Source organism: Aquarana catesbeiana, linkage group LG11, assembly GCF_042186555.1.
Source record: "Aquarana catesbeiana isolate 2022-GZ linkage group LG11, ASM4218655v1, whole genome shotgun sequence".
NCBI classification, from domain to species: Eukaryota; Metazoa; Chordata; class Amphibia; order Anura; family Ranidae; genus Aquarana; species Aquarana catesbeiana.
This window is the reverse complement of record NC_133334.1, coordinates 55,310,838-55,323,929: the sequence shown is the minus strand read 5'-3', so window position 1 is coordinate 55,323,929 and position 13,092 is coordinate 55,310,838. Positions and strand designations below refer to the sequence as shown.

Sequence of the window (13,092 nt, the reverse complement as noted above, 5' to 3'; positions counted from 1 at the left end):
TATATATATATATATATATATATATATATACACACACACACACACACACACACACACATATACACATACACTCTGAAATCGTTTACATGGATTTTGGATGAGGATATCAGCCATAACCCCGGTATCGTTTTTGCACCTGGCTTTCTCATGAAAGCATTCCAAGCGGCTCATAAGCCACTGTAATACTTTAAGAAGCACCAGGAGGGGACATTCCCCCCACTCCCGCTGCTATTTCTCGGGCTTACAGTTTCCACCAGTTCCCCCTTGAAACAATCTGACGGTGCGGCCGGCTAGTCCCATAGGCGATCAAAAAGTAAATCCTCTTATCGCCTCTATGGCCTTGGAGGACCAGAGCGACACCGTGATGCTATTTCTGGTCCAAGCTGGAAACAATTATTTTTTTCAAAAGCAAAAAAGGTAAGGAAGAAATTTGGGGTCTTTTTGACCCCAGATCTCTTCATAAAGAGGACCTGTCATCCTTATTTCTATTACAAGGGATATTTACATTCCTTGTAATAGGAATAAAAGTGATTAAAAAAAAAAAAAATTAAAGGGGAAGCGTAAAAATAAAAAAGTAAAATAAATAAGAACCCCCCTCCCCCTAGGCTTACGTGCAGAAGCGAACACATATGTAAGTCGCAAACACATTAGTCAACGGTATTTGCACCACATGTGAAGTATTACTGTGAAGGTTACAGCGAGAGCGATAATTCTAACTCTAAACAGGTAACTGGTAAAGGCATTTAAAGCGTCACCTATGGAGATTGTTTTTAAGTACCGTAGTTTGTCACCATTCCATTACTCGGCATAACATCATCTTTCACATTATACAAAAAGATTGGGGTATATATTCTGTTTTGTTTTTTAAATGAAAGTGTATTTTCTCCCCAAAAAATTGCAAAACTGCTGTGTGACATTAACTTATTCTCTAGGGTTTCTGCTAAAAAAAAAAAAAAAAAAATATGTATAATGTTTGGGGGTTAGAAGTAATTTTCTAGCAAAAAATGCTGATTTGAGCTAGTAAACAAAAAGTGCCAGAAGAAACCTGGTTTTAAAGTGGTTAAAGCTGTACTACGGGCAATACAAATAATGTCTAAATGAAAGCAGCATATGTGTGTTAGTTGAAACTGTGTCCTTTGTGTATTTCCTCCACATATGTGCTGTAACCTAGTATGAAACAACTCCCCTACGCTGGAGTTTTTTCTTTGTATAAAAGACTGGTCAGTGCTGCTCCCTCTCCTAGTGCAGGGTGACTGGTATTGTCTCCATCCCCTCCTGTAGTATTCTGTAGGCAGCCTGTCATGGGAAGACCTGCTGGGACCTACTCACAGCTCTGCTCTCTGTACAGGCCATGTACAGCACATCAGAAACGGTCACTTCTACTTTTACAAAGAAATATCCGGGTTTGCAAAGGCATTTGGTGTAAACAAACTGGATTTATATCCTTTGTGGCTATTGAGGGATATATTTAAATGAATTTCAATTTTTGCCCCTGGAATTTAGATTAAACAAAATATTGTAAAAACAAAGGCAATGTTGCAAGATAGATTAGACAACTTGAGCTTAAAAAAAAAAAAATGTTTATATTTTCTTTAATAACCGATCATAAAACCTAAACAAAAACATTTGTCAATGTACTTTAGCTTTCTGAACCCGAATGAGGGTTAACACAAGTATGCAATTCTCTACTTCAATTTAAAAGCAAAGCTGCAAGTCAATCATTTACAAAATACACCAATAGAGAAAGAAGAATGTGAACTGTAAGAAAACAGGACAGACAAGATAATTACTTACAGGGAACGGTTCCTTCCAGCTGGCTCCAACAATGGATGGTCTGACAATGGCTATATTCAGCTTATGCCCCTCCTGTTGCACTATATACTCTGCCAGGGCTTTTGTGTATGTGTACGTGTTCGGCCTGTCCCCTATGAGTTTCGGGGTTATGTCGTTCACCAGGCCGTCCTCCATCCATCTATAAAATGGAAGCAAATTTGGCTTTAGCTTTGTTACAGAACAGCTAAGTGATTGTATAATCGAACACACAATTCTTTGTACTGTGAAGTGAGAACATTCAATCAAAATATCCAAACTGTTCTGTCATTTGAAAGAGGTTATTGCAGTCATATGAGGACAGTGCAAGGTAAATGATCATTACTTCTCATCACATGGACTCCTCAGCAGACTGTCCTCTATAGCAGAGTTCAGCTTTACCTCCACTGTCAGCAGGTCTCAGTCATCCAACTGTATTCTTTTCATTTCTATCCTTATTAATTTAAGAGAGAAACTTTCTGTTTTTGCTCCTGGAGCTTTTGCCCGTGTTTCCTGTGAGTAGTAAGTGTACACAGCAGAGCCCAAATCTAAGTGATCAGCTCTGAACAGCTGCTGACGGCACGTGGGGACTCTCAGACCTGACTTTCTGCCCACAAGATATTCATAAACATACTACTTTAGATACATACATTTGATTTTGGACTATTGATGGTTTATTTTTTCCTGGTAACCTGATCTCCTTTAAAGCAAAGGATAGTGTACACATCACTGGTCATAACAGTACCCTTAGGCAGACATAATATACAGTATTACTAAACCCAGGACCCTGCATCCACTATATCTGGTCTCCCACAGTACATGGAAATGCAATTATTTTTGTAAATATAAACTACTAAATAGCTTTTCTCGTCAGCGGTATATAGCAGTCTTGTGACTTCTATCAGTGTTTGGTTAAAGCTTGTAGGAGGAGTTTTCATTCTACTCTGACTGTCCTATGAAGCTGCATGACCCCTGACCCTCTGTCTGGACAGTGCTGATGGACCCTGTACTAAGAAAAAAAAAACGCTCTAGCAATACACACCAAACTGAGCATGTGCAGATTGCCCCCAAAGCTCTGTACTATCAGGAGATGGATTGGGGACAGTAAAAGGGGAGGATCAGAGAAGACAGGATCAAACAGCCTTTTTACACAATGCAGAGGATTAACCCCTTAGGTTTGACAGCGAGTATAACAAGCACGCTTTACTGCATGTACAGACTGATTTTACGGTTGTGGGTTTTGTAACTCTTTAAGGGCTCACCAATATACGTTACAACAGAGGTCACCAACCTTCGAGCCCCAGACCAGTACTGGTCCGTGACCTGTAAGTTATCACAGCAGGAAGTGAGTGGCAGGTGAGTGAGCAAAGCTTTATCTGTATTTACAGACGCTGCCATTGCTTGCATTACCACCTGAGCTCTGCCTCCTGTCACCCCAGCTATGGCATTAGACTCTCTCATAGGAGTATGAACCCCACTATAAACTGCACATGTGAGGGATCTAGGTTGTGTGCTCTTCTGAATCGAATGCCTGGTGATCTGAGGTGGAATTGAGGCAGCTGCAAATACAGATTATTATTAGTGAATAAGTCAAGTAAATCGTCTTTGTCCATACTAGAAGAGGATCAACTGCTTGAGATCGCAAAGTATGGTGGCCTTAAAAGTATGTTTGAGACACCTTCAAATATCCCGAGATTGCCACAAAAGCCCTGCTTCCATTTTCAACATCCTATCTTTGGGTGGCTGGGTTTTCTGCAGTGACAGCTAACAAAACAAGATAACAAAGAAGACTGATCAAATGCAACACACTTGTTACTGTCGTCCCCCCCCCCATTGCCAAAGACTGTCTAGTTGTAGGAAAACAAGCTCAGGGCTCCAACTGATTCTGCATTATAGTGAGTTGCATAAAATTATTTTATACTTGGCTGAGTTGCGTGTAGTTCCACACTGTGCCGGTGAGTGTTGTTGTCACCATGGGCTGGTGTTGGAAAGGCAACGTGTTGAAGCGTATGAGTGCTCCTCTGTCCCGGAGACAACTCGGTGGAGGTGGTCCTCCGAGTTGCATTCTGGGAGAGGGTATTTATGGGACAGACGCCATGTTTAGGGGTTCATTTTTAGCCACCTGCTGACCCTCCTGGCCAACAGGTATGCGTTAAGAATACCACCTCATGGTCCTCCATTCCGGAGGCCCACGTCGCTGCGGCGTGTGGGCCCAGAGGCCTGTCTGGGGCCTACCACAGCTGCAAAGGAATGGTCCTGAGCTGTCTATCCTGAGTGAAGAAGCTGGACAACCGAGGAGATCCCAGGGGAGGACCCATCATGGAAGGATCATGCATAGTGCTGGTCTGGAGAGGGGCCTGGTGACTCGGTTGGAGGACGTATCCTGAAGTAACCTTACTGCATAGTACTGCCGGGTTGGCTTAAAGGTTCAAGTACTGTGTCTGACATTCATCGCAAACCAATACATCCTGTGGCAGAGGATTATACGGGTTCTATTCCAAACAAGTCTGTGGCAGAGACTTTTGTTCGTGCTACGTACTGGCTGCTAGGCAAGTGAGAGAGGCCTATCCAGGCGGGCAAAGATTGAATCCCACAAGGGGAGCGCATTCAACTACAAGTGTTCAATTCCAAAGAATGTTCTAAAAAATACTAAGGAACAGTATTTGAGCTTCCCTACAACTTTCCTTCTGCCTCTTTCCTGCTACTTCCTTTATTACTTGTTCATTAAAGCATTGGAAAATATACTCAAGTGTTTGGTGCTTATATCATCCAGAGGTAAAATCAATGGGACCCTAGACCCGGTGAAACAGAGGTATCGAGAGTGAAGGTAACAGCCCGCTTTAAACCAGCAGCTCCACCGAGAGTTAGTGCTACACACACATACACACACACATACACACAATGTAATCATAATAAAAATCAAGTGCACATTAAGTGCCGGTTCACACTACAATGAAATTCCATTGAAGTAAATGAGAGCCGTCTTAATGTACACTACTGAAGTTGCTCCGACTTCAGAAAAGGTTCCTGTACTACTTCAAGGCAACTTGTACCCATAGATATCAATGGAAGTTGCCTTCAAGACGGATCTCCATCTATATTGAAGCAACTTTACAGGAAAAAGAAAATAATTTACATAGGTACCTCCCATGTTTACCCAGGCAACCCCCTCCCTCCCACAGAGCTGATTATTCTGTAATTGGCCACAGCCAAAGTCGCCTGTCCTAAAGGCAACTTTAAGTCGTGTTGTAAGTTGCACAAAGTCTCGCTGAAGTCGCCTCCAAATCGCCTTGCAAAGTTCCGCTGTAAGTCGGTTGCCCCTGTGTGAACCGAGCCTTAAAGTAGTGCGTTAAAATCATCCTGAAACCACTGTCACCAACCCACCAGGTCTGTCTTCCACAAGGAAAAAAAAAAACCCAAAAAAGGGTCCCTGATGAGAAAAAAAGTTTGGGGAGCGCTGTGTTACAACATAATTACCAATAAATTCTCCATGAATGTATCTAAAAGTTGTGCGACCATCTAACTGGGTAGAAAACATTTAATGTCAACTTTACACAGAAGAAATAGAGAGGTTTATAGTCGACAATTCTCACAAAAGCTACGCTTTATAGTAGATTTTCAATATATCATTGTAAATCGGTTTTAAAAGACCCACAGTGGAGTTTTTAAAGGGATCAAATACTGTTTTCCAGTATGAAAGAGTATAAATATACAATACAAATTAAATTGTACAGCATTTTATCCTCTCATACATTACAAGGTTAAAATATAACAATTCTTCTTTGTATTACATATCTATGGAAACAAGAAAAAAAAAACACAGCTAATTGCGTTCATGTGGAACACCACCCAGCCTTCCACACACACTTATCTGACACATGCAGTATTTGTTTTACAGGTAGAGTATAGAGGTCAAGTAACAGGTAAAAGGAGGGCGGGCTGAAAGGAGGGAATGTGGTATTCCAAAGCCGTGAGTGGAAAATGTTGCATTACAACTTTTAAAATGGGTCTTGAAGCTCTGAAATTCCAACCAATAAGTACATACAAAGCATGTAGAGTGTGCATGTCGTCATCATGACTTGGAGCAACAAAACGAAATATCTCAACACTTAACTTTGTAGTGCATCCCACAGAGGCTGCATGTTACATAACAGTAGTTCTGTAAAAGCAGAGGATTTTTTACCGGTAGACAAGTGCAAACCTTTTCAGTTTTCTTTTCAATATTTCAATCACAGCTAGATAAAATATAATACAGTACACATTGACTGGAAGACCTTCCTACCATCCAAGATAACTTTTACTGCATGGAGTCATCATTCCCACTGCAGTTTCGATCTTCCCGATGGGCAACTCTCTCAAGTTCAACCACTTTCCGACCGCTGGCCGTCATATGACGTCCTGGGCTTTCAGTGGCGATATCTGAATGATGCCTGCAGCTACAGGCATCATTCAGATATCAATCTTTTCTGCCAGTGTTCTATCAATTTTTGCCCTCCACCGAAAAGTGCCTGCGCATGCGCAGAAAAGAAGGGCACTCCAGCTGATTTGCCAATCAACTGGAGTGACCCTCTCTCTGCTATCTTCTCACTCTTTTGCTGGGTCTTCTCCGCTGTCTTCTCCCTCTGTTCTTCTTCCGATGTTGACTCGATGCTCTCTCCAGCTCTAATGCCGGGTGCGCCACTACTTATATAGGCATGGGGCGGGGTCGCCAGAAACCTGCCCCTTATGACGTTGCCCCCCATCATGCCCTGTGTGGTGACCCCGCCTAATGCCTATATAAGTAGTGGCACACTGCACACCCGGCATTAGAGCGGGAGAGAGCATCGAGTCAACATCGGAAGAAGAACAGAGGGAGAAGACAGCGGAGAAAACCCAGCAAAAGAGCATGAAGATAGCGGAGAAGACTTAGCAGAGGCAGAAGACAGTGCACAGAAGGAGAAGAATTGGAGAGAGAGCAGAGAAGAACCAGAGATGGGAGAAAAAGTCGGAAGAGATGCCAGAGCTGCCTTAATAAATTACTTTAACACCCTGTGTGCTGCGTTTTATTTTTGAGACTTTTTTTTTCAGGCGAATGGGTAGGGTTACAATGTACCCCATACTCATTCACATAGGGTGGGGGGCCGGGATCTGGGGGTCCCCTTGTTAAAGGGGGCTTCCAGATTCTGATAAGCCCGCAGACCCCGAAACCAAGGGCCAGGGTTGTCGAGAAGAGGCCCCTGTCCTCATCAACATGAGCACAAGGTGCTTTGGGGTGGGCGCAGGGCCCCCCCCCCGCCCCAAAGCACCAACCCCCCCCATGTTGAGGGCATGTGGCCTGGTACGGTTCAGGAGGGGACGCTCGCTTGTCCCCACCCCCTTTCCTGTGTACTCAGATAAGGGTTTGGTATGGATTTGGGGAGACGACTTCCACAACTTTTTTTCGGCGTGAGGGGGTTCCCCTTAAAAAACTCATGCCAGACCAAAGGGCCTGGTATGCTCTTGGAGGGGAAACCCATGCAGTTTTTTTTTTTTAATTTGGCATGGAGTTCCTCCTAAAGATTCATACCAGACACAGTGCCTTGCATTGTCGGGGATCAAAGTCGGATCCCTGTTCATTGAACTCGGATGCATGTCGGACTTAAAGTCGCAGGGCAAAATCGGATCCAAAGTGGTATGACCGTCCTGTCATACCAGTGTGAACCCAGCCTAAAGGGATGCAGACCCTGACACTTTCCTCAGGGCCCTGCAGGCGCAGCAGCTGATAATTATAAAACCACTCCCTTTAGATTCACTCTGTACATGGGCTCAAATGGCTATTTCTTCTGGAATAATATAATGTAGGAACCTGCAATAAAGTGTGTTAAAAATCCCTGTAATGTAAATCGATTACCCAGAGGGGAATGTTTTGATTATTACAACAAAAGTGGAGTTACTCTTTAAGGACAGTGCTGGGGAAGCCTGAAATTTAACCTCCATTCCACTGAGAAGGGCAATGAGTCAGTCACTGAAACAGCAAATTTGATTTCTGGGGGTTCTATAGAAGTGATATAAGCATGGTCACAACTTTATTTTTTTGACATTTTTAGAAAAACTTACTAGCTGCAGACTAAAAAGGAAAGATATTTGAAAAAGACATTAAGAGTTTTTATGGCAATTTTAATGCTTATATAAAAAAAAATATTTCAAAGTGGATCTTTACTTTAATTGGCTAGAAGGAGCACAATATAAAACGAAGTAGTCCCAGCTTGCCATCCCTCTGATATCAACACTGACAAGAGCTGCATTTGATGACTGACTACAGATATCAGACTGCTGTGGGTGATCTCTTGAACTGACCCCTCTGCCCAGTTTCAGTGGACTATTTTTACACCTAGTGCTAAAGAGTATGAAACAGAGGAGTAATTATAGAAGGCTTGGCCTTGCCGTTTGATTCCCTCCCGTCAACAGTCCTTGTATTAATTCCCTCTGGCATCATGAAAAGAAGCCAAGAAAGGCATAGCATGCAATTACCTTGCTAAGTCACCTTTGTTCTAAGGCTGAGGCACTTGTAAAAGGCTTTATGAAAATGATATTGAGAGCAAAGAAAGCACTGTTTTTTTTTCTGGATATGCACTGCTGTGCCAGAGAGGGTTGGCACAATGCTATATCCTTTATGCAAGAGTTAAAACTGGGGCTTAACGTACGAAGGATGTATTGTGGGGACTGAGCTGCACTGTATCACATTGACAGAAGAATAGCAAACTTGAAAAAAAAGATCATGAAGGCAGAGCTGATAAAGACTAGAACTGCATAACCAATTTACTATGTAATGCACTAATTTAAACAAACCACCAAAATGAATGCAATGTTAAAAACCTAAGTTACTTGAAGCATACTGCATGCAACGTGTATAAATAAATCAAAATGAAGACAGCTTTATGATAAACGAAGCATGCATCACTTCTCTGCTTATTAGATAAAATCACAACTCCATGCCTCAAGGAATTCTTTTGTGACAGCCGACACCAACAATGCACCAGAAAAACAGCCTGTTTGATGAAAAGAAGGTCAGAAAATGCTGTTTAGATTCCTCAGGAGAGCAGCAGTGAAATGGCAATGCTGTTTGAAGCCTTAAGGCCTGGTTCACATCTATGTGGTTTCTGGCAGCTGCCTTTGCTCCGGCACAGTAGCCCATTATTATTATACAGGATTTATATCAACAGTTTACGCAGCGCTTTACAATATAAAAAGGGGGACAGTAAAGTTACAATACAATGACATACAAGAGGGTTAAGAGGACTCTACCTTTTGTACATGTAAGTGGTACAAAAGGTTATATAGTGAGGGGAAAAAAGTATCTGATCCCCTGCAGATTTTGTACGTTTTCCCACTGACAAAGAAATGATCAGTCTATAATTTTAATAGTAAGCTTGTTTTAACAGTGAGAGAGACAGAAGAACAACAAAAATATCCAGAAAAACGCACCTTGCCGGGAAGAAGACTCCAGTGCGCTTGTGCGGGAGTGACGTCATTGCGGCTCCGGCCACTCACAGCATCAGAGCCGCAAACCCAGAAGAAACGCAGAGGTCAAGATGTCAGCTCCCTCCGCATGGACCAGGCTGCAATACAGGGACCTCCTTCTAAGGTAAGTATTTCATAATGAGCTAGTATGCAGTGCATACTAGCTCATTATGCCTTTGCCTTACAGGGCTTTTTTTTTCCCTTTTTACATGTGCGGGTATACAACCGCTTTAAAATGGTTGTAAAGCCTAAACATTTTTAGCCTTAATGCATTCCTTGTATTAAGGTAAAAAAAATGTTTAGGTATCAGCTTCCCCCTCACCCCCCTTTTACCTAATTGAGCCCTCATTTGATCCGGCACTGTGCAAGTCTGCAGCTCTTCTCTGCCCTCACTTCCGAGTCTTGCTGGGTTTGCTGGGGCACTGGGAGCCACTGGTTCCCAGTGCTGTCAAGCAAATCCAGCGATGAGAGAGCAGGAGCGGGCCAGTGGACGCAGCAGCGGGGCTCGGGTGTGAGCACACACGAGTGTCCCCATAGGAACCGGCTTCCCATGGGGACACTGGACAGAGGGGAGGGGCCATGAGCACAAGCAGGGGACTCAAATAGAGGAGGTTCACGGCCGATCTGTGCAATTCCATTGGACAGAGCAGGTAAGTATAGACCTCTTTGTTATTTTTTTTTTAAAAAACAATTACCTTTACAAATCATTTTTTTGGCACTCCTATGCATGTCGTAATCAGCAGTGCATTTTTCCCTGCGGGTGCAGGAAGGAGTGGAATTACATGAACCTAGCCTGACAAGCAGATAGATCCTATTTTTAAATACTTTCACAGTTTTTGTCTTTTTACATCACCGTGTTGCTGATCTCCTGCAGTCACTTTCTGCCTATATGCATGCATTTCAGCAGAAGTTGCAAGTTAGCGCTTGGAGGAGCAGGATTGTGAAATAAAGATGGGCAGAGCTGCCTAGACACCACTGGATGCATATGTAATAGTATGGCAATGCAGGAGAGCATTTGGGAAGCCTAGACGAAGCGTTGTCAGCCTATAAGGAATGCCTGAGCAAGGATTTTCATGGCGGGAGCAATCAGTATTATTTTAAAGCTAAACTTTACCGGAAAAAAATATCTATTTATTTAGAGACCTAACTTAACAGTAATAAAGCATGCCCCATGTTGTGCAGGCAGTTGGATCCTGTAGAAATCTTCTGTGCAGGTCCTCGTACTGCTGCTGAACGTCTGGGGCTGCTGGAAATAATAGCTCTGAGTCTTCTGTGAAGCTGAAGTGAACAAGCGCCTGACAGGGGACCCCTCTTCTCCATTGGGAAAAGTCAAAGTAACAAGATCTCTGAATGGGGGACAGAATCCTGCAATTCAGACTCTCTCCAATTGAGAGATCTGTTACACAAAGTGTACGCTATAAAACAACTATTCTCAATCGAGGAAGAAGGAGGAGAGGAGGGAAGGAGTGAGGAGGAGGAGGAGAGGAGGGAAGGAGTGAGGAGGAGGAGAGGATGGAAGGAGTGAGTAGGAGGAGGAGGAGAGGAGGGGAGGAGGGAAGGAGTGAGGAGGAGAGGAGGGGAGGAGGGAAGGAGTGAGGAGGAGGAGGAGAGGAGGGAAGGAGTGAGGAGGAGGAGGAGGAGAGGAGGGAAGGAGTGAGGAGGGAAGGAGTGAGGAGGAGGAGGAGGAGGAGGAGGAGGAGAGGAGGGAAGGAGTGAGGAGGAGGAGGAGGAGGAGAAGGAGAGGAGGAGAGGAGGAGAGGAGGAGAGGAGGAGAGGAGGAGAGGAGGAGAGGAGGGAAGGAGTGAGGAGGAGGAGGAGGAGGAGGAGGAGGAGGAGGAGGAGGAGGAGGAGGAGGAGGAGGAGGAGGAGGAGGAGGAGGAGGAGGAGGAGGAAAGGAGTGAGGAGGAGGAGGAGGAGGAGGAGGAGGAGAGGAGGGAAGGAGTGAGGAGGAGGGAAGGAGTGAGGAGGAGGAGGGAAGGAGGGAAGGAGTGAGGAGGAGGAGGGAAGGAGTGAGGAGGAGGAGGAGAGGAGGGAAGGAGTGAGGAGGAGAGGAGGAGGAGGAGGAGGAGGAGGAGGAGGAGGAGGAGGAGGAGGAGGAGGAGGAGAAGGAGGAGAAGGAGGAGGAGGAGGAGGAGGAGAAGGAGGAGAAGGAGAAGGAGGAGGAGGAGGAAAGGAAAGGAAAAAAATAGGAGGAAAGGAAAGGAAAAGAGAGGAGGAAAGGAAAGGAAAGGAAAAGAAAAGAGATGAGGAAAGGAAAGGAAAAGAAAAGAGAGGAGGAAAGGAAAAGAAAAGAGAGGAGGAAAGGAAAGGAAAAGAGAGGAGGAAAGGAGAGGAGAGGAGGAAAGGAGAGGAGGAAAGGAGAGGAGAGGAGAGGAGGAAAGGAGAGGAGAGGAGGAGAGGAGAGGAAAGGACCCTGTCGGGAGTGTGTTCACTGCTGCTTTACAGAAGACTCTGAGCTATTAACCCCTGCAGTGCTAGACATTCAGCAGCAGCAAGAGGACAAGGCTTCCCTGCACTGATGATTCCTGCAGGAACCTGCTACTATTGCTGAACTCTTCCTTGTTATAATGGGTCAGATTCTCTATTGAACTGCAGTGTAATGTGGATAGTAGTAAAAACAGAATTCCCTTAGCTTGTTGCACATAGACTTATGATTCAGTCTAGTACATGAACATGCGCTGCAAGATAATTTATATTGTATACAAAAGAAAACTATGTAGGCATTTGGTGCGAAACATTTCAAAAATGAGATGGGGTTGAGCCCAAAACTGCCCGATAATGATTACTGGAATGGGAATAAAAGAACGTCTGCATGTTTGATATACACACACACGGTTCAAGGTACTTGGGTTACGCTTATTTTTTATAGAAATGTATCCTAACCATCTACTCTGGTGTACCACATAATACATTTGCAACCCGTTTAAGAGCCAGTTCTCCTCCCACTCCTCTCTTATAAGAGATCTTCAAGCTTAAGTCCAAATTTCTTTGTACCTGACCTTAATGGAATGATCAATCCTATCATAGCTCTGTATCATGTTTCTCTGTTGTCTGCAGATCCCCTGATATTCTAGGTTTAGTTGTGGTTTTGTATCATGTGACACCCTGTATATCCCGCTGATAGACTCTGTCCCTTCCACAGCCACTTACTGCAGCAGCTAGCGTCTATAACACTCCCCCCCTTTGTAGTCTTTATGTAATTTCCTCTCACAGCTTTGATGGTGGGTGGGATTGAATAAATTCTAATTAACATTTGATCCCACCCAGTCACACCTACAGAAGGAGTCCAAACCTCCCATGTCCCACCTCACAGGTCACAGCATTATTCAAGAAGAAAACCCCTTCAATACACAGCCTGTTCTGAAAGCTAGCTGTGGTGCTGCTGGGCAGGATTGAATGGATAACAATTAGAATTAAATTCTGACCAGTTAAATATGCCGGGGGGCATATGTGTGAACGGGGAGAGTCCCACCCCTCAGACCTCGCTCTCTGTGAAGTGATTCATGTACACGTTAAGGAAACCCCATTCATATTAACCTCAAATAGCCCTTTCTCTGAAATCTTACAGAAAGTCATTCTTTGGCATGCTGCAAGACCGGAATAACACAGGAGGAGGTATGACACATTTACACCTTTCACCACCCACATGATTGCCCAGAGTAACCCATAGTAACCCAAGGAGCCACCCACATCAACTTCCTGACCTGGTACAAGTCCCATAGCCCGCCCTGAAGCTACAGAGGCTTAAAGGATGATGGGACAGGACTGGAAAAGGACGGAAACAGGAAGTCAGAGAACGCCGAA

The 13,092-nt window shown here is 44.1% G+C and overlaps 1 protein-coding gene across 1 annotated transcript in view; it reads right to left on the bottom strand.

Moving 5' to 3' along the window:
- FAR1 (fatty acyl-CoA reductase 1) overlaps nt 1–13,092 on the bottom strand; it is a 145,374-nt gene that overhangs the window by 36,049 nt on the left and 96,233 nt on the right. Inside the window, exon 5 of the mRNA XM_073604440.1 lies at nt 1,795–1,972. Within this exon, the coding sequence (XP_073460541.1) occupies nt 1,795–1,972 (178 nt within the window). The remainder of the gene's footprint in view (nt 1–1,794; nt 1,973–13,092) is intronic.